This window comes from Camponotus vicinus, unplaced genomic scaffold (genome assembly GCF_025532165.1).
Source record: "Camponotus vicinus isolate PSW18456_S1 unplaced genomic scaffold, iyCamVici1.0 SCAF_5, whole genome shotgun sequence".
Lineage (NCBI taxonomy): Eukaryota > Metazoa > Arthropoda > Insecta > Hymenoptera > Formicidae > Camponotus > Camponotus vicinus.
The window spans coordinates 18,133,912-18,154,842 of record NW_028141977.1 but is presented as its reverse complement, the minus strand read 5'-3'; the positions used below and the strand labels follow the sequence as shown (position 1 = coordinate 18,154,842).

General features: G+C 31.5%; 1 protein-coding gene across 4 annotated transcripts in view; it reads right to left on the bottom strand.

Moving 5' to 3' along the window:
- Positions 1-1,292: 1,292 nt before the first annotated feature.
- The window catches only part of LOC145972281 (cholesterol transporter ABCA5), a 28,549-nt gene continuing 8,910 nt past the window's right edge, over positions 1,293-20,931 (bottom strand). The window contains exons 3-24 of one of the 4 annotated variants that reach the window (XM_083100764.1): positions 20,119-20,292; positions 18,846-19,027; positions 17,932-18,136; positions 17,615-17,690; positions 17,385-17,538; positions 17,066-17,252; positions 16,673-16,816; positions 16,276-16,426; positions 16,009-16,082; positions 15,318-15,782; positions 14,708-15,057; positions 14,139-14,545; positions 13,526-13,807; positions 12,679-12,946; positions 12,212-12,386; positions 11,459-11,795; positions 10,895-11,169; positions 10,497-10,643; positions 9,750-10,132; positions 9,183-9,390; positions 8,593-8,932; positions 1,293-8,053 (exon numbers count right to left, since the gene is read on the bottom strand). In XM_083100764.1, coding sequence (XP_082956890.1) covers positions 7,950-8,053; positions 8,593-8,932; positions 9,183-9,390; positions 9,750-10,132; positions 10,497-10,643; positions 10,895-11,169; positions 11,459-11,795; positions 12,212-12,386; positions 12,679-12,946; positions 13,526-13,807; positions 14,139-14,545; positions 14,708-15,057; positions 15,318-15,782; positions 16,009-16,082; positions 16,276-16,426; positions 16,673-16,816; positions 17,066-17,252; positions 17,385-17,538; positions 17,615-17,690; positions 17,932-18,136; positions 18,846-19,027; positions 20,119-20,292 — 5,088 coding nt within the window. In that variant the 3' untranslated portion in view covers positions 1,293-7,949. The remainder of the gene's footprint in view (positions 8,054-8,592; positions 8,933-9,182; positions 9,391-9,749; positions 10,133-10,496; positions 10,644-10,894; positions 11,170-11,458; positions 11,796-12,211; positions 12,387-12,678; positions 12,947-13,525; positions 13,808-14,138; positions 14,546-14,707; positions 15,058-15,317; positions 15,783-16,008; positions 16,083-16,275; positions 16,427-16,672; positions 16,817-17,065; positions 17,253-17,384; positions 17,539-17,614; positions 17,691-17,931; positions 18,137-18,845; positions 19,028-20,118; positions 20,293-20,931) is intronic. The other 3 variants (XM_083100766.1, XM_083100765.1, XM_083100767.1) reach the window with 3 other exon arrangements.

Here is a 20,931-nt window from a genome sequence, read left to right as displayed (position 1 = left end):
TCATGAATATTTTAATGATTTTCATCGAAAATTGCTTATTAGAATTGGAACCGAATGAAATCAGTAAAATAAAATATAAGATATTAAATTTATATATTTTATTTAAGAACTGTGTAATAACACAATTCTATATATTTTTAAAAGTAAAAAAATTGATGAAACAATAAGAGAAAAAAAAATATATATCTATATATAAATCTCAAATTAAAAAGTATATTAATTTAATTGCAAAGAATGTCAATGTTATAGCAATCATTGTTTCAACATAATAAACTGTATTCATTATTAAATTGAAGTAACTCATATTTTATTCTCCACTAACAATTCATATCTGTGTTCGTTAAATAGTTAAACATTTGATTATTATATTACTCATTATGCATCATACTATTAAAAATTTTCAAATATTTTCACTATAATTTTAAGATACTAATTATAAATGCAACCATTCATGTATATATATTATATATATATTCACATCTTTCATACAAAAAGATAAAAGAACCATGTGAGTAATTTTGAAAAGTCATCGGTGGTAACTTTATGTAATAGAAAACAATCTATTTTATAGATCTTTATTTCACTCAATCGCGTGTTCAAAGCTATTTTTCTAGTTTTGGTGAATTCTAACTATGTCATAATGCAAATATAAATTATATAAGTATAATACGAAAAGTAGCACATGTGTATACATATATGTCATGAATGATTAATGAGATTTTTTGCAGAAAAATCTGTTATTTCAATTTTTTTATATATAAAATTATGTATTAAAAATTAAATTAATCTATTTATTTTGACATTTCGAACAAAATAAACTTTATAACTATTTATTTTAATGTTTTAAGTCGTTTGAAATTAATTAAAAAATAAGTAATATATTTTGAAACAATGCGTAAAATTATATATATATATAAGGATAATTATATATCTAATGTAGATTCAATCATTATTATAATTCTTCTTTAGAAAATACAAATTAAATGAAAATATATATAAGTTTTATTGAATGCCAATAGCGAAACAATTCAATCATGATTGAATAAAAAATAGACGGATGATAAATCATTGCATTTAAATGAAAAATGTTAACTATTAAATTTTCTACGTATTAATTTTTCTCGTAAGTTTTTACTCATATTTTATTGATTTTACTTAGAACGTTTAACTCTTATTTATTTGATTGTGAATAATCAAAGTTAAAGATTTGCACAGGATGTTTTTTCCTTCCTGGTTAGAGAATGAAAATTGGAAGCGGGATACAGAGTTACATAAATAATTCGTCCAAAGAGTTTATCGTACGAAATTCTTTCGGATTTTATTCTATCTTAAGAAATTTTTGTTGAAAATCCTAAGAAACAGTTCTACATAAGCTTGAAAGTATCAACGAGAAGAGCCTAGTTCGATCTAAATCATATATTTTTTTTTTTTTTACAAAGACCTTCCGCGAAAGTCTCCACCGGTCCTGATACGGAGACACAATGGCCACTCGGTAATTACTATAGACAGGCAATTGTTTTCTGACGTGTATTATATGTATATATCGAATAAAACTTCGAAAGATACGCTAGAAGTAGAAGTACGTATATCTAGTGCAACTCCTGTAAGAAACAGCTGATTTGAAAAAGAAAATTGACAAGAATTCATTTTTTATGTAACATATTCTAATATTCTTAAATTGATTTGGTATCATTTTTCTTTGTATTTTTTATTTATTACGAATACGAATTTCACACAAAATTATTAATTTACGTAATTGTTATTTTTATTGTTTAATTTAATTATTTGATAAGTATAGCGTTATAATTTTTTTGCATTTCGCCCATTTAATCACATTTTGCATATTTTATATCATGAATTAAATTTTAAAACATTGTTTCTAATCTTGCTTGTAATGAATGCGAAATGATACGAATAATTTAAGAGTGGAAATGAGAAATTATATAATAAGAAATTTTCAAACATTTTTAATAAATTGCTGATCTCTGAAGATTAAGAATACAATTTTATAGACTGAATTCCCGTCAATTTCTTTTAATCCGTCTATTTTTCGCAGGGATGTAATAATGCGGATTAATATTTAAATATAAGCTTTTAAATCTCCGATCATGACACTTTTTTTTCCTCATAAGTAAAATGCTCGCACGCAAAGATTTTTTCCTTTCTCTTTCTTTCTCTCTCTCTCTTTGTCTGTCCTTGCACTTATGTTTCTGAGATGCATATATGCGATCATATGTTGAGTAAATAGTATCTTGAAGTTCCTCTGGTTTCTCTTTATCGAAATCATCTAAATTTTTTCTTACGAAATACATCGAAATAAATCAGCATGCTATCACTCGCATTTAATAGTATATAGATTATTAAAATATATCGAAAAAACTTTCTTTTCAATTTGTGAATTATAATCGTAAAACTTGATCACATTTGCCGTAAAGTTTATTTTCGCTTGAGATATAGGATATATATATAAAAAAAATTATACATGCATGTAATGCGCAATGTAATATAATAATAAAAGAATAGCATGCGAAAAGATTAATTTATTTCGATGTAATCTGCGAAAAAAAATTATGTTTTCCTGTTTGTGACGAATTATAATACAATATAATTGCATGGAGAAGAAACAGGAGCCTTAAAACTCCTCGGATTAAAGTACACAATTATATAATAATAATTTACGAAATAGGAAATAAATAATAAATCATAGCAATAAAAATTATATAATATCCCGAAGCTATATAATAATAATTTCATATATTTACATAATTATACTAATTATATATATTAATTATATATAGACAATCTCAAAGTACATCAGATAGATGTGAAACAATGTGGAATACTAAATTATAAAAATTAATTAGAAATAAATTTGGAAAATAATGTTTCTCTATTCTAAATATATATCTATGGAAATAAAAAAGTGAAAAATGATAATGTAAATATCGCGGAAACATCAGGGATTCTGCAATAAATATTTGATTCCGTATAAATTCACTATATTGATAGAGAGATAAATCGATCATTTTTAGTTCGATCTTGGATACACACAATTTTATTCATTTTGACTATGTTACTTGAAAAATTGGACGATAAGTACGCTTATCATCTCAATTATACTTTGTAAATTAATAAAAGCGGAATTCTAAAATTTTGGTGAACGATATCTGTATAAAAAGCATATTACTTTTTTCTTTTTACAGGACCAAGAAAGTTTATATACACATTTCATGAGTTTGCCTCCCTTTCCAAGTTATTTTATAATGCTGAGACAATAATGTTATATATACAAACTACTCCACACGCATACACAGATTCACTGCATCTCCTTCCTTTTTCTTTCACGAAAAAAGTTGTAAGCATGCAAATCAGTTCTAGCCATTTTAACCAGACACAATTTGAAAAACGCAACTCATCTCTTTAATGAATAGACATTCCATTTAATGTAAGGCATAATGTTAAAGATAAAACAATTAATGGAAGGCAAATATAGATTTCATTTTATCAAATTCTTGCTTAAGGAAAAATCAATTCAAAATTTTTAAAAGAATATCGTTAAAAGAAAAGACAGTGAAATTTTTTAGGGTAGACTGTAAATGTATAATATCTATAAACAATATGTAAATTATTTCTCACGAATACATCACCATTTTTGTGGATACATGTCACAAATAATTTGTTCATTTAAAGAGACTAAAATATTTTCCGATCGAAAACATGACCGATCGCATTTTAATTGACACCCTTTATCATTCATTGCTTTCAATTAATCGTAATTATTTTAATTTTTTCTCGTTTATATTGCTTAACGTTGATCAGTCCGCGTTGACTAAAGTATACAAAATTATTCTCAACAGAAGATCGACTTAATTCTTTGCACTTGAATGTTACAATACATGCAATTTAAAGCAATTCGAATAAAAAATGATTTAATATTATTAATTACCTGCCTCTCCCTCTCTCTTTCTCTCTCTCTCTCTCTCTCTCTCTCTCTCTCTTTTTCTAATTTAACATCATCAAATAATATTTTTGTCATATTAATTTTGTATTTATTATTTTGTATAATCATTATATAATCATTATTAAAATTGTCATAAAATAAAATCATAATTATATAATATCATATAATTAAATTATATCATATAATTAAATCATATAATTATTATATAAATTCTTTATATATACGAAAACGTTGAATTAGATAAAAAGAGATAAAACAAATATACATGTGTACGTATACATATAATTTCTCCTTCATTATACTAATGATAACTCTAATTCCTTTTCCATCAATTTAATTTAATCTCTTATAAATTTCTCTCTATAAGAGAGAAAATCTTTTAATAACAATGATGCAATTGATTGAAATAGATCTCTGACGAGTGCAAAGAATTAAACCTATATTATTACCCATATATACTAGCAATATCTTCAGTCGCGGCCGTTTTTCTCTTGGTGTCATTCGCTGTATCATTCGATCGATGTTTAACAGTAAAGAGTGTCCATATGACTGTTTTATCACTCAAGAAAAACGTTCTAGTTGTTGCGCGCACTTGAAACTATAAGCTGTATCATTCTTACAGTTCCTCTTTAGAACTATGGCCCTTCTTAGGGGGTACTTTTTAAATATAGAAAATGCGCGAGAGATGTTTGAGAAATAGTACAAGATTTTTTTTTAATGGAAAAATCGTATCGAATTTTTGCCAAAAAAAAAAAACAGAAAAAAGTTTGTTACATTCCTAACTCTAAGAAACAATTGTACTTTATCCTACAAGTAGAACGATAATTGTTCTTTGTTTTTGGTTTTCTTTTGGATTATGTGCATACGCTAAACTCAAGGCACATTAATCTTCTCGCTTATCAAAAGAGAATAAAATATCATTTGACTTCTGTGTATATGTGTGTATGTGTGGAATATCGCAGCATTAATTGAGAATAACTAGCACATATAATGTTCGCTCCTTTAATTTAATTAAAAATGACTAATTTGTTAAATCGTTAATTTTCGTTTCATTTTCGTTTTCAAATTCTCTTCTGCTTGTGCCCTCCAGAGAAAATATTTTTTTCAATTCCACAATTACAAAAGATATAAAAATACCGAACTTACACCGATTTATTAATATATCGTATTAAAAAATTCGAAATATCTACAAAATTTGGGATTTCTTGATTATCTAAAAGGTTAAATAATGAAAGGTATACTTCTCTCAAACACCTCTCGTACACTTGATGCATCCAGCACAAGCCCAGCGGGACTCATATCGCCGTCACTTCAATAACTCGGCTCAAAAAGCAAATAATTTGAAATTCTGCATTATAAATTTATTTTCGATTTTCTCATCTAGTATTTTATTTGCAATCTTACGTAGAAAATATATATGGTGTACTCTGTACTCCTGATTATAATATCTATTGTAGAAAATAGAAAAGATATATAGGTATGGATCTCAAAAAAAACGATAATATTTTATTCTGTAAATCAAATCCTCCTTTTTATTTGAAGTAAAAGATGAATTAAAAATGTTTAGACTGCTTTTAATTTTTCTTCACTATTTTAATATTATTCTATATCTTACAACTGATAGAAAAGTTATATCTTTTCTAATTCTTCTCTGAAATGACGTATTATAATATATAAAGCTATTAATGTTTGATAGAAATTTATTTTAATATTTAGTAGAAATGTGTATACTTTTCTATAAGTGTGTGTGTGTGTTTTGTGTATTGTGTGTATGTCTATGTGTTGAATTTAATTCACATTATTTATTAATTTCTTTAGAAAAATCTAAATGTATAAAAAGAACAATACTAAAAAGAAAATTTTTAAATAGTTTTAATGGAACTTTAATACATTTTAAAACTTACATATCCTTATCTATTTTATCTTTCAGTTTTTAATTAGCTATTTTCTATGCAAGATACAATAGTAATCTTTTTCCAAGTAAGATTGCAAATAAAATAGAATATTAGTATCGCATTCAATAATTATTTAAATGATCATTATATAAAAATCTTTTTTCGAAAAAGAAAACGTAGTCAGCTACAGGCTGAAATTTCGCGGGACATCGTTTTCTCGAACCGATCCGAATCAACTTACAGTGACTGCAAAGTGACGAGGCCGAGTCCCGCTCCAAGAACAACGTAGGACATGCGCTCCAATTCCAGTGCAATATCGGTACGAGATCTATTTTTTATCTATAAGTTTTTAAATACAAAGTGGACTATCGGTATGTAACTTCGACACTATGCCTCGAGAATGCTTATGCCTCGCGTAAATGCTTCGTTTACGCTCGACATTTATTCTCGAACGCCGAGATTCGCGACAACGAGAGGGTTTTTGCACGACACGATGTTACAATAAGACAATACCGATGAGAGATATCGGATAAAAAGGTCGTGCATAGAATGTCGAGCGTAAAGCTAAGCTTGAGATGACGCTCCATCGCCAAAACGGAGATCGTGCTCAAGCCGCGATAATTATTTCACGGCGTGGTGTATCCCTACGCGAGACTATTTACAGGATAAATACACAAAATTTTTTTAAGAGAGAGTCTTCTTTCGCGAAAGAGACGATTCATATATATTCACTCGCCATAAACAGTAACGCTATCGTCAATGTCTCTCCTCTCTCGTCACTCATCTCTGTCACGACGTTCTCTCAAAAAGCAAAACGCTACTATTATAGCTTCCTATTTGTTCCTAACTGTTCTCCGCGATTTTCCAACATTTCGGAACCGGAAGGCAGTCCATCACCTTAACACTTTTTCAAAGCACCATCTGAGGGAATAATTTCATTCTATCGTTCTTCAGCTGATTCTTCAATTGATACGTCTTGAAGTACGCCAAGGCTTAATAAACATTCTTTTATTTTTCTAAGTATCTCATCGAGATTATTTGCAGCGATGAGACGATTTTTCTGTCATCTTGATATTCGCGATTGTTAAATTCTCTATTCATGATTCCTCCAACATTTCGAAACAAAGAGTCGAACTCTCATCTTAATTCTTGTTCGCTTTCTGTCGTCTAACTGCTTCCGTCATTTTTCTATAGAATTGCAAGATAAGAGAGATTGTGATTTAATACTCTTTCGAAACTCGCATTCTAAGATTAGCGACTAACTGTTCCCTCATAATTTCATCGTCCTATCGTCGTCCCGCCAACAGTTTGGAGCTCTACAAAGCGACTAATTATTTTAACATTCCTTCACAAATCTAAACTGTGATATAGCTATCTTCGTCATTCTTAGTTTTCTGTCATCTGAATTCTGCTACTCAATGTAATTCTGAAACAGTTGGCGATTTATCCCTCCACTCTGCTTTGTTTCATTCTTCTATTAACGACCTAAAGTTGCAAAGAGTGACTTATTTTTTTTTTAAGCACAACGCAACCATTTCCGACTAATTGTTTCTTCCATTTTTCTATAATTACTTCTTTAATACTTTAGAACAATGTTAAATAATTCTTCGTCATCCTAAACGCTATGATTCGTAGATAATTGTTCCGTCTTATTATTTCTTTATTTTTCATCAAGTTTCCGAGTGACTTATAGGATAAACTTCATGTAACACTTTGAAATATAATTAAAACTATTGACAAACTTTTCTCATCTCTACTGTCGTTTCTTCATTGACCCTCCAAGGATTTGAAGGCACGAGACGATGTGTCACATTGCTACTTCTTCGAAATATAATAGAACCGTTGGATAACCGTCATGTTCATCTGGACAATACCTTGAAGCAAGAAGACGTCGATGCATGTCATCGCAACCGCATGATCCACTAATGAAAACAACGGAGACTGTTTCCAAAATTCAGCGATTAAAAACATTCGTCATTCGAGCACACTTCTTCGCGCATTCACGTGTAAACGAACACTTCTTTCTCGCACACTGATTGCGAATTCACTTCACCGGTTATCACATAACAACGATACATTAGCACTACGAATCATCATTCCACGGAGTTGCCCTCGTCGTAGTGCGAGAACTTGAGGAATACTTGTTCCAGAGTAGTTTGACTAAAGCTGTATTCCTCTATGTCCAGTTCGAGTTTGGCTGTAAACAGAAATTTTTAGAGAATTACAAAAGTCTCCATCACAATTGCCTTATCATAAAACTTGGAATCCTAACTCCTATAATTGAATGAATTTCGAACTATAATCTCGAATCTTACATTTCGTTAAATCTCTTTCAATCGAAGAACTTCTGATATAGATACAAAAGAGCCAAGCTTTAAAATCTCATATATAATATTTTAAACGCCTTTAATTATTCTAATTGTGAATAGAAAGAGTCTCCAAGTTTAAAGTTTCGTAAATTAGAAATTACTCGATTAAAATTTTACTTAAGACTTAAGATTCGACAAAAAACTAAAACTTTAATTGCCAAATAAAGTTTCTTTTCAGTTGAAAGACTTCAAATTAAAAATGTTTAAGTTAAAATATCTCAATTCAAAAACCAATAAAATTTCTCTAATTCTTTAATTTGCCCAGACGTTCTTTAAACATCTTAGATTTTTTATTTTCTTTAGGCTCATTGGCAGGCCGATTATCAGATTCCAAAGAAATTTCTTCATCAAATCACTGTTTCCTCACCTTTTTCCAACTGCATAAAACACTCGGCCAGCGAGTTCACAGCGTGTTGGGGCACGGCGAAGACGAGCCGATCGGCGAAGCTCTCCTCCAAAGTGGCATCGGGGAAGAGACCAGCGACAAATTCTTTCAAAGTAGCGATCCTGTCGCCGGAGGGAGTTGTTGGCGTGCAATCGCCGCCCAGCAGCTTCATCTCGAGAGTGTAGCCGGCGCCGTAGAGATTCTTCAGGTGCTGAGTCGAGCCGATGCATCTCAACTCACCCTTCACCATTATGCCGACTCTTGAACACAGCGCATCGGCTTCCTCCATAGAATGAGTAGTCAATATGGCTCCTCTGCCACCCTGAACATTTAAAAAAGTATTCTCCATATAAACTCTCTTACTATTTACCAATATTTTATATATTCCAATTTTAATCTCTTATTTATATCATTTATTTATATAGTGATTTTATACTGTTATTTCTCTTTTTCCTTAAATCAATTTTTAAAAATGTTTTTAAAAATGCTTTACTTCAAAAATGTGTTGAATGAGAATAGGAGATAAAGTTTTAATTATATATGTGTATGTAGTAATACATGATGCTATTAACCTGGAAACTAGCGAGAATCGTGTCCCACAGGAATCTTTTTGACCTAGGATCCATGCCTGTACTCGGTTCATCCATGAGAACCACCTTGGGTCCACCGACCATCGCCATCGCGAAGCTGAGTTTTCTTCTAGTTCCACCGGAACATTCTTGAGTCTGCTTATCGGCGTGTTCGTGGATTTGTAGACCGGTCAGATATAGGTCCACGATTCTGCGACACAAATCAAATAAAAAGAATTATATAGTTATAATTATGAGATACTGAAAAAAGCATCTATGATAATCAAGATCTAATAATGTATATTAAAAAATATTTCTGTATATTAGAAAAATATTTTGTTAAATTTAGATATTGCTGATAAACTGAACTGATTATGTGTTATATAGAAGATCGCACACAAACACATCTATATTTTAAAATTTAATAATATTATACAATTTTAGATGCTATAATAAAATTTTAATGTACTATAAATAAAGGTTCTCTCTAACTCTATAAGTTATTTATAATTCACTATTGTATACATTTCGCCACAATTAGATTACGGTAATATTAAAAGATTTTTTCACCTATTGACCTCGCTCCATGGAACCCCACGAATCGCGGCATAGCATTCGAGATGCTCTCGCACGGTAATGTTTTTCCATTGAGCGTCGTGTTGAGGACAATAGCCCATTTGCCGGAAAGCATCTGCCATACTGGTGTTGATATTGTGGCCGCCGATCTGTACCCTGCCTCTCGTCGCCGCTTCCTCGGCGATGATGATCCTCATGGTCGTGGTTTTGCCGGCGCCGTTGTGGCCTAGCAGGCCCAGGACCTCGCCTGGTTCCACCGTCAGCGAGAGATTTCGTACGGCGATCTTCCGTTGCTTCTGCGCGACTTCCTCCTCGCGCTTTGAGCAACAACTGCAAGACGATCCTGCTTCTCGTTGGCGATACTCTTTCCGCAGGTTCTATATTTATATATTTTATAACATAAATCAATAAATACATTTGCTCTAAGTTACAAAAAAAATGATTAGTTTTGTCAAAGAGATAATATTATTTGAATACAGAGATATAATTATAATCTGAATATTTTGATGTATTTTGAAAATTGAAATGATAAATTTATAATTAGAGTTGTCAGAGATATAACTCTAATTACAATATTGGAATAAAAGTATATAATAATTGGATTATTAACGATTTAACTATTGTGTTTAAACAAAATTTTATCTAAATTTCATTTAAATTTTATCTTTAAAAAATTTGCTATTGACGATCCGATTTCTATTCATATATTATGAACAATAATTCAGTTTGTATTATACTTACTTGTACCAATACTACAGGCGGCTCTTGAACGGACGATGATGTAATAAGATTGAAGACCTTCTGTCGTTCGTTTTTCACATCCGTATCCTCGTGTTCACCGATATCAGAATTTTCCATTATTTCTTCACCAATAGAGCCACCATTACGCTACAAAGAAAGTGACGTCTTATTTTCCATAATTACAGAAATGTCAAAAATATTTTTAACGATTTTTTAAATTTTTTTTTTAAGACTAATTCTTAAATGTCATTCACTCAAAACTGATTTGTACTTACAGAATATCCTTACAAACTCTATACAACACTGTATGACTTTAAATTATACATTTGCATATCAAATGAAGAACAAACATGACTAAGAATAAAAAATGTAAGAGATAAAATGAAATTCATACTAACCAGAAAGTATTTGAAGAAATCGTTGACATTACCGCCGTTCTTCTTGATGTCCAATAGAAGCAGTACGAAGAACCAGAGCGGGATGTGCAACAACACGCCAAAAGCCATCAACATGATCTCCGTAGTGAGATAATCGGACATGGTGAGATGATGGCAAGCAGCGTTGATGGAACACATTAAGTAAACGCGGTCCACATAGTATACTGCTGCATATGGTACATACATGGTGTTCAATAGAGAGAAAACCACGTGCAACGCGAACGCCGCTGTCCCACCTTGAGCAACAGATAATGTAATGTAGTGAATGATCTTGTAATTCTTATGTTACCAATCTTGATAAATAGATAATCGAGTAGAAAATAACTAAAGCTTGTAACTTGACTATTTGAAAAATATATAAATAATTTTACAGAATTATGATTATATCACAAATTTAAAATCGAAAGTTTATAAAGAAGATTTATGAAGATTGTTTAAATTTAGATATAAATATATACATGAGGGCCTGATACTATTAGACTTAAAGTCATCTACGAGTATCTCAATTATAATCTATTTATTTACCAACTCCCAGCATATCAAGGATCATGACGAGAAGGAATGGTATCAATCCGAAGAAGGTTGCGATATTTGGCAGGATGCTTTGCGCGGAATCCATCTTGTCGAAGATGTAGCTGAGGCAGGTCGAAAAGAGAATAGATGATGGGCAGTAAAGCATGAGGAGGGTGCCGAGAGTGATGATCGCCGGCAGCTCCTGCAACGAAGGTACGTCGAAAAGGAATATGATGCCGAGGATGCACAGGCAGATGAAACTCATCAGGCCAATCAGAACGATAAAATAGCTGAGGAAGTACATAGGAAACGACAGGCCATTCACACGAAGCTGGTTTTTCGCTTTAATCTGAAAAATATTTTAAATGATTCATTAAGCCAATATATTACATAAGATCTCCCAAAAGAATCGCATGTTTTCAAATTCATCATGTTTTAATTGCATTATACTTTCTGAATCTATTTCGTTCGATTTTAGAAACTAGAAAAGTTCAATTAGATATGCAATATTGAGAATAAGATCCTGATAAATTTAATTCGTTTAAAATTTAATGGAAAACATTTAAAAAAATTTTAATTTAGACATTAAATTCAGTTATGTTAATAAATTGTTTATTGAATTTCTGGTAAAAAACTAATCATAAAAATATATTGTATGTAAAAAATTTTACTTCAACAAAGAATTTATATACGAGATAAGAAGAGAGATATAAATTCGAATATTTTATATAACAACGTAAAACCAGAATTTAAGGAAGTTCTTACCTCACGATCGTAAACCATATCCACTGCTAGAGTAATCGGCAATAACACGAAGTCCATACCGATAAAGAGAGCACAGCTGGCCGTGCCGATATTGAACTCTTGAGGTTGCGATGTTTGCTGGAAGGGATGCGTTTTGACTTCGATCCGCGTGGGATCATTCTTGTCTGAGAACAATCTAAATAAAAATTTATAGTTCACAAAAATATTAATAAATTTAAAATTTAATTTCAACAAATCTTTCTTGCAAATATATTTTTGTTTATGCAATTAAAAATATTTAGAGATTTGAATTTTTACAGTGACTGTATTGCCAAATAATCATTGATACAATGTCATCTTTTTTGCAATTATTTAAAATTTTTTCACAACAAAATTTAACACTTTCGGTATCTTGTTAGAAAAAATTTTAAATATGCTTTTAAAACTGTTCAATCTCTTTATTTACTTTCTGTAAATCCCAATCTTACCTATAATAAGTGTTTGAAAGAATATTTATCAAGATCGGAAGGGAATGTTGCATCGTATCATTGTAGATGACGGTCAAGTTGAATCGTGGTAGATTATAATCATTAATGTTGAAGGCGGCTACATGCGGCGCAATGTTCAGTAAATTTGCAAAATTGCCATCGTATTCCTCGATATGCTTCGCATTCTGACCTATACCGTCCATCAACTCGGTGATATCGCGGTCGGTGTTATTTATGTAAAGAATCTTGGTTTCTTCGCCGTATGTGTCTGCAAGAAGGGCCAATATTATTTCATCCTTTAAATAACGGCTTGTATTAGTAATTTCAAAGAAATATGATTTGTTTTTCGTAAACAATATAAATTTTCTTATATGTCTTCTCTTCTTTCTCTTCCATAAATTCACAAACCCACATAGCATCTATGTTCAAAAGACATTCACAGTACATCCTGAAGATGTCCAATCGCCCAAAGATGTCTTCTGGATACCTTCTGGACGTCTTTTGGATATGCATGCTATGTGGGAAGTTGAACCTCAACACATATAAAGAAATTGTCCTTTATTCTACATAATATCAAAATATACTACGCGTTGCTTATATTTTTTTCTACGCGATTTTAATCGCATTTCGTGCGAATTTATAGACACATAAACACGTAATACGCTCTTTTATATTTCTATCAAAGTATATTCATGAAATAATGCATTCTTAGCAATTAAGACAATTGATCGATTTGGTAAAGATATTTTAAGAATTGATATATATATGAAATATGTGTGTGCAATGCTAGTTTCTAAAATAAACTGAGTGCGCAGATAAGAAAACGAGCCAAGCGATTACCTCCTACCTTGCATAAGATGCAACCACTTACGGCTATTAAGTTTCAGCGACTGCATCTTGATGTCGACGGTCTGGATGCTATTCATGTAGAGACCAAGCACTATCAGAGCTAGTGGCATGACGATCGTAAAGTACAATAGCTGGATATTTCTAAGGAGTCTGAGCACTCTTAGACGTAGCATGGCGTAGAGGGTCTGCAGGAAGTTAGGCCGGATCTTGATGGGATCTAGGCCGAGGCCGAGCACAGGCGGATTTCGATCGTTATGAACGCCATCCGGCAAATCATTCACTAATTCAATAATATTACAACATCATTGACTGATAATGAAATAATATTATTAAATAATTCAGTTAATATTTAACATAAATTAATACTCAATATAATATCATTATTATTATATTATTATATATTATTAGAATACTATTATTATATTCTGTGTCTTATAATATATTATTAATATTTAATATTAATTAATTATATTTAAATATTTAATAAAAATTAATACCAATTGATAATTAAATGTAAATAATAAAATTGCAAGTTTAATTCCTTTGATGTGGGAAACAAAATTCTTTGTTTGTAGAAACTTTAAGGATAAAGAATGTAATAGAAGGGATACCTTTTCCTTGACTGTCGCCCTGAACGGTCACTCCCTCGTTTTGTAAACTCTGATAAGATGTACTCTTGGACTGCAATGAGAGCGATCGGCTAAGAGCTCGATTGCGCACCATCTTCTTCGATAGATTATCCATCGTGCACTCGGTCTCCTCGTCTTTCTCCAGATGCAAGAACACTTCCTCCAAGGTAGTCATCGACACGCCGTAACTGCTGATGCCGAGTCTGCTCGAGCGGGTCTTGATCTCGTGCTCAATGGCAGTAAACAGCGAAGCGAAGTTTTCCACAGAATTGTGCGGTAAAATAAAGCTCAATTCTCGACCGTGACGTCTCGCCTTCTCCGCTTTGCTTACGTGCGACATCACTAATCGGTTGATAGCATGTTCCCTCGCGTTACCTTCTAGAACTAAACTGTAATTGGAAAATAATTAGATCATCAAAATTATTTAGTTTTATTAAAATAAATGCACAAACTAAGAAAATCTTCAAAACGCAACTTTTAATTCGAAATAATAGAATTAATAGAATTGAATGTTTGTGTATAACACAACGAAATATTATTAGCATCCTTACGTCAAATGATATCCAATGCCAAACTTGTTCTTCAAGAACAGGGAGCTGCCGCAGCATCGAAGTTTTCCTTTGCTGATCACTGCTTTTCTGTCTGCAAGAATGTCTGCTTCATCCATGAAGTGAGTCGTCAGCAGAATCACCTTTCCATGTCGCCTAGATTGCAGGAAAGACCACATCTGCCTCCGCGAATAGGGATCCACCCCGGCAGTAGGCTCATCGAGAATAATAATCTTGGGATCACCGATGATGGCGATTCCTACCGATAGCTTCCTCTTTTGTCCACCGCTTAAGTATTTTGAGAAAGTATCCGCTTTCTCGACTAGATCGATATCTTTCAGGGTTTTCTTCACCTAACAATCAAAGAAGTAATTAAAAAATTAATTTCATTTATTCTCTCTTTCATTTATTCTTCTATTCATCGCGTTGCTCTATCAAAATTTTAAATTCTTAAATCGAATACAATACAGTATTATTGTCTATGTTACACCATAATAATGTTTATGTTATACTTCTATAATTCTATCATATACATATTAGAATTACTGTATTCATATGATCGTCTTTAAATGATTGTTTCAAAAAGAAGAAACAAACAAACATATGTGCGTACCTCGTGTTGTATCATTGAACGTGGAATACCACGCACAGCAGCGAAGAATTCGAGGTGCTCACGTGGTGACAACAGATCGAAAAGGATGTCGTGCTGCGGACAGACCCCTGTCATGCTGCGTATCGCTCGCATGTCATTGGAGTCGCGCACATCGTAGCCGAATATGAGGGCCGTGCCGGCGGTAGGTGAGGTCAGACCCGTGAGAATGTTGAAAAGAGTAGTCTTGCCGGCACCGTTATGTCCCAGGATGGCGGTGATCTGGCCCTCGTAAATGGTAAGATTGATACCGTTCACAGCCTTGATCTCCGGTTTCCTGCATTTGTGATACGATTTGTAGAGGTCGGCTATTCTGATCGCTTCGCGGCCCTTCATCTCGCGTACCACTGGCTCCACGTCGCGATTCGCTTCTTCGCCCGGGATGAAGGAGTTTGACTCGCCGTTCGACGATGGTACCTGAAGAGAATTCTATGAAAACAATGGCCATATTCAATTCATTCATCATTATTTCATTATATTCATTCCTCGATTATTGAAAGAAAGGAAAAAAAATAATGCAATTCTAATAGAATACATTAAAACGTCTTCTAAATGTTTTTATCAAGATTTTCGAATTTTTGCATTGATTTTAAACATTATTTCAATAATTGTATTTGAAAAAAATACATAAATATCAAAAATGTAATTTACCTACCCTTTGAACCTTTTTCTGACACCAAAATCCAGGTACGAAGCAAAACCAAGGTGGCTTCTTGGTTCCGTACTCACCTAGAAATTAATTTCATTAGATGTTATACAAAGATATGTATCTTCGCGCGTAAATAAATTTTTTCGAAGAATGCGCGCAAAAATTATTTGAAGGAAATATCGTCTTATATTTTTTCAATAAAAATTGAATATTTTTGCGATGCATGACATTGCATTAAGTCGCGATGAATCGCGAAAAGATGTCAAAACGTACTTGGTATCACGGAGTCGAGATAATAGGCCAGACAGGCATATAGGAAAATATCCAGAGTCATCATGATGAGACTGCCACCAAAAGGTATCCCAGGGCCAGACCACAAATTATCAAAATTCACTCCCTCGCCCTGCAAATCCAGCACCAAAGCCTGCGCAACACAATATGCAGAGCTTTTTGAGATACACGATATATATTAGAAGTCCATACTGAGCTATGAAAGCACACTTTATTGTTAAATTACTTATATATAAATGTTGAAAATTATAAAATATATTTTATAATATAATAAAATACAATTTAGTTTCCCAAATTAGAAGATTGCGTACTGTGTTTCAGATCATGTCGCAACTTTGTGATGGAATAAATTTTTATCACAAAGTACTTCGAAGCTTACCTTATCCATCGCCAGGGCGACTCCGGTTGGGCTGAGCAAAGAGACCAACCAAAAGGAGACCGAGCTGGAATCATCTACGAATACTTGAATGAAGTACATTAAGCTCAGTATTGTGACAGCAAAGTTGCCCAAGACACCAGCCGTCTAAAACAGAGAAGAAGATCTTATCATTTATATTGTAATTATTGTAATAATATTGTAATTATTATAATCTTTCTTTAGGAAAGTAATAAATACATAATTATACTGCTAAAACTTCTAACTTGGAACGAGATTAGGCATATACATGCATGTTGTCATAAAAAAGTTCCATCTTAAAAAATCAAAATTTTTAGCATATAAAGTTTGATTAAAATTTATAAAGGAACCGTACGTGCGTTAAAAATTACTTACACGCGATTTATCGAAGAACGGCGTGATCATGAAGGCGAACATAATTACGGAGAAACTGTATAGCACCACCAGAAGGAATATCGGCAGGAAATGAGTATGCTGAAACATCTGCAGGGTGAAAAGCAGTACCACTCCGACGGCGGAGAGCAAAAAAACGAAAACGCTGTAGATGATAAACCACGACAACCTGGAAAGGAAAGAAAAATGTGACACTGAGTGAAAACGTTTAACATGAATTAACTTTTATCAGTCATTCATTATATCAGTGTTGAAAATTAAAATATTTGTCGAAGTTGTTTGCGGATATTTAAAATCCTACCAAAATACAGAATCATTTAGGCCCATGATTTTCATCCCCTCCTTTATTTTATTTTCCTTTTCGCCAACTATCAAGATCAGGAGATAAGTGATGAATTGCGAGAGTGCCAAAACCGTGTAAAGAGGAATAACAACTCTGAAGGCTAGCATCCAATCTAAAGAAATAATATCATTGATACATAAAATGTATCGCACACATATAAATAAAGATTTTCTGGAAAGACTGCTTACCAGCGGTAAAAGCTTCCTTGGGAAACATTTCGAGTTTAATATCCGGCACAGTGATGTCCGAATTTCCTGTGTCCAACTACAAAAAGTAATATTAATATATTAACGCGTATCTCTCTAAATACTATCTACCAATCACAACATCAAATTTACCTTCATATTCGGTGAAAGATGTGTAACAAACGAATATAAAATTGATAGATAATATTTATTAAGCTTCAAAGAGAGAGAAAGGAAGGAATCTCACTCTTTATATGATTCTTTATTTCATGAATGGAAATCTCTCTCTAATAAAGAAATAAAAAGAAAAAAAGCCTTACTCTTATCTTTGTAATATCCATTATCATTTGCAGAGCCAAGAAGCCAGAATGCAAATAATTATTAACGGGACAGGATCCTCCGGTTTCTATCGACAAAACGCCGCCCATCCAGTGACTTGTGTCCTTTCGACAGGTGACCGGAGCGGAATACAATTCCGTTGGCGAAGGTGGCGAAGTATATGAAGGATTCGTCCTAATTTCATATCTGAACAACATATATATGTATATATATATATATATATATATATATATATATATGTGTATATATATATATATGTGTAAAATATGTATAAAGTTTCATATATATTAATGAGGATTTTCATATCATATTGAAGATTAGAATCAAGATCGGAAAGATCCTGAATTTTATTTGTGTTTAACCTGGAAACTTTGTAATTTCATAGCAATTTTTAACTAATTGTAATTTCTGTTCAATTCTGTTAATTGTAATTGTAATTTCTGTTCAATATCATTTATATATAGCAACTTTTAGCTTTCAATATACGGTAAAATATTAAGTAAGTAAAATATTAATTCATTTTCGTGAAATAAATATAATCAGAAATATTTATTAGAAAATCAATTGTATCTATTACTAACTTAAATCTAAAATTTCTTTATCAAAACTTCGTTATCAAAAATTAACCCAGAAAAAGGGTTTAAAAATTTTCCAAAGATAATTTTCAGTATTATTTTTCACATTATTCATTATATTTCATATATTATTCATTATTAAAAACTTTGATAATTTTAGTTCTACAAGTTATTGATAGAAAAAAATTTGATAGAGAAGTGGGAAATAAAAAAATGCTCCTTACTATAGAAAGTTTCTCTCTTTATTATGCATTTTTTCTTAAGAAGAGAATCACGTACCTGTCCTAAATTTATGATTAACGATGTAAAAGTTATCTTACATGAGACGCTGTGATATCGGCTGGGAATCCTCGAAGATAACTGCCAAAGGTACGCTGTAAGGATCTCTCCAATACGCAGCCTGCAGATCGTCCTTCGTGTCGAACACCATGAAGGTTAAAGAATGCTTATCGGGATAATCCCACATAGAGAGCCAGAGATTGTTCATAGAGTTTAAGAAGGTCTGGAAATACATCGTTAACTTTATATTCTGCGAAATTTTGCAATTATCTTACAGAGAGGTCATTTAAAAATATATAATTTATATAGAATAAAATTGTACAGGATGAAGTAATTAAAATAGATTACGTGAATAACTTGTAAGTTCCAAATATTTTATGAAAATTTGTTACATATGAAAATTGCATAATTGCAAGATCATTATATAATACATTTATTTTTTTATAAATGGAAATGTTTCAAAGATTTGACTTAGTTCTTTTAAATGAAACCGTTCTAATTGAATACATAAATCGATTCCTCTCGTAATATTTATAAAAAAATTATGAGAATAAAGAGGCCAAAAATTGGATAGTTTACGAGATATTTTAATTTAACATAATTTTATATAAACTATGATATATTTCATAAAGTATTCATTTTTTAATTGTCACACTTCAATAGATATTTCAAAGTTTATGTAAAATTATGTCAATTTAAAGTATAAAATATCTCGTAAACTATTCAATTTCTACCGTTTTTTACGCCAAATATTGCGAGAAGAATAGATTTATAAAAAATAGATGTGCTATAATGATTCTCTTGAAATTATGCAACTTTCATATATGTATAACAATTTTTCATAAAACATATAATTTACAAATTTTTAGATAGCCTGTTTTAATTGCTTCCGTATATATACAATATCATAAAAGATAAATATGATAAAAAAATATATAATTTATAAGTAAACATAAAATTTAAGAATTCAAGAAATCGCTGTTTTTCAGAAGAAATTATCTCAATATGACATTAAAATAAAATCAAAATTTTGTATTTATTATGGAGAAAAATATATAAAAATATTAAAATTCTTTATTTTTAAACTCGCAATAAACCTAATTTTTGTAGAATTATATTTGATAGAGGAATTATTTAAATAAACAAATTAATTCAATGGAAAATATTGAAATGAAATGATAAAATACAATAATTTTATTCTTATACATTTAAAGCATTTTTCATATAATACTTAAAAAGTAAGAGCATTTGCATTTAATTCGACATTAGTTCAACATGTTGAATTGGCTATGATTTCCAGAAACTAATACTCACGAGGGTTTCCGTGGAATTGGGTACCACAGCAATCGTGTTATTTTTGTGGCCGTCGAATAATTTGAATATATCCCCTTCGTGCCTCTGTGTCGTCATCGCGGGATAGTTTGGGTTCGGTATTAGGACCTTCACCACGATCAAGATCCCAAGAGTATATAGGGGTAGAAAGATCTCCTGTGGGCAATCAAGTAATACAGATTTCGGATTAGATAAATGCGCCGTTTATACGACGTGTCTTGTGAAATTGTTAAGAGCCAGTTCCTCGTTCGTAAGTAATAATTGGATAGCTTCTTTGGTCAAAGAAATCAAGCGCTTTCATGTCCGAATTTAAAAAAATAGGCATTTAAACTTTTTTTTTAAATCTCTCAAAGAAAAACGATATAGTTATTAGATTAATAATTTTTTAAGTTGTATTTTAAGTAATAAATATATATTTATTTAAATTTTGAAAATTAATTGTGCGGTAGTGAGAGAAATAAAAATTACAGAAAAAAAGACATAAAAGCATGAAAGATATTTTATTTTTTAGGAAGCTTATTTCACGAATACGGCTGTGTTCCGTAATTACACGGCTTATTCTAAATGAATAAAAGATCTCTCATGTTTTTTGCAGTTAATATCCACAGTATGCAGGAGATAGGGTGGTTTCCCTCCATTTCCCATTGCGCCCCTAAAAACGTGACGCGTAAATTCTGCACGGTAAGAAATCCCCCACGTGCGTGTATGTCCTGTAATTATTCGAGGTTCCGTTCGTGCACCTGCCGTTCCATTTCACTGTTCGCAACGCGATATCAAGCAATATTCTGAAATATT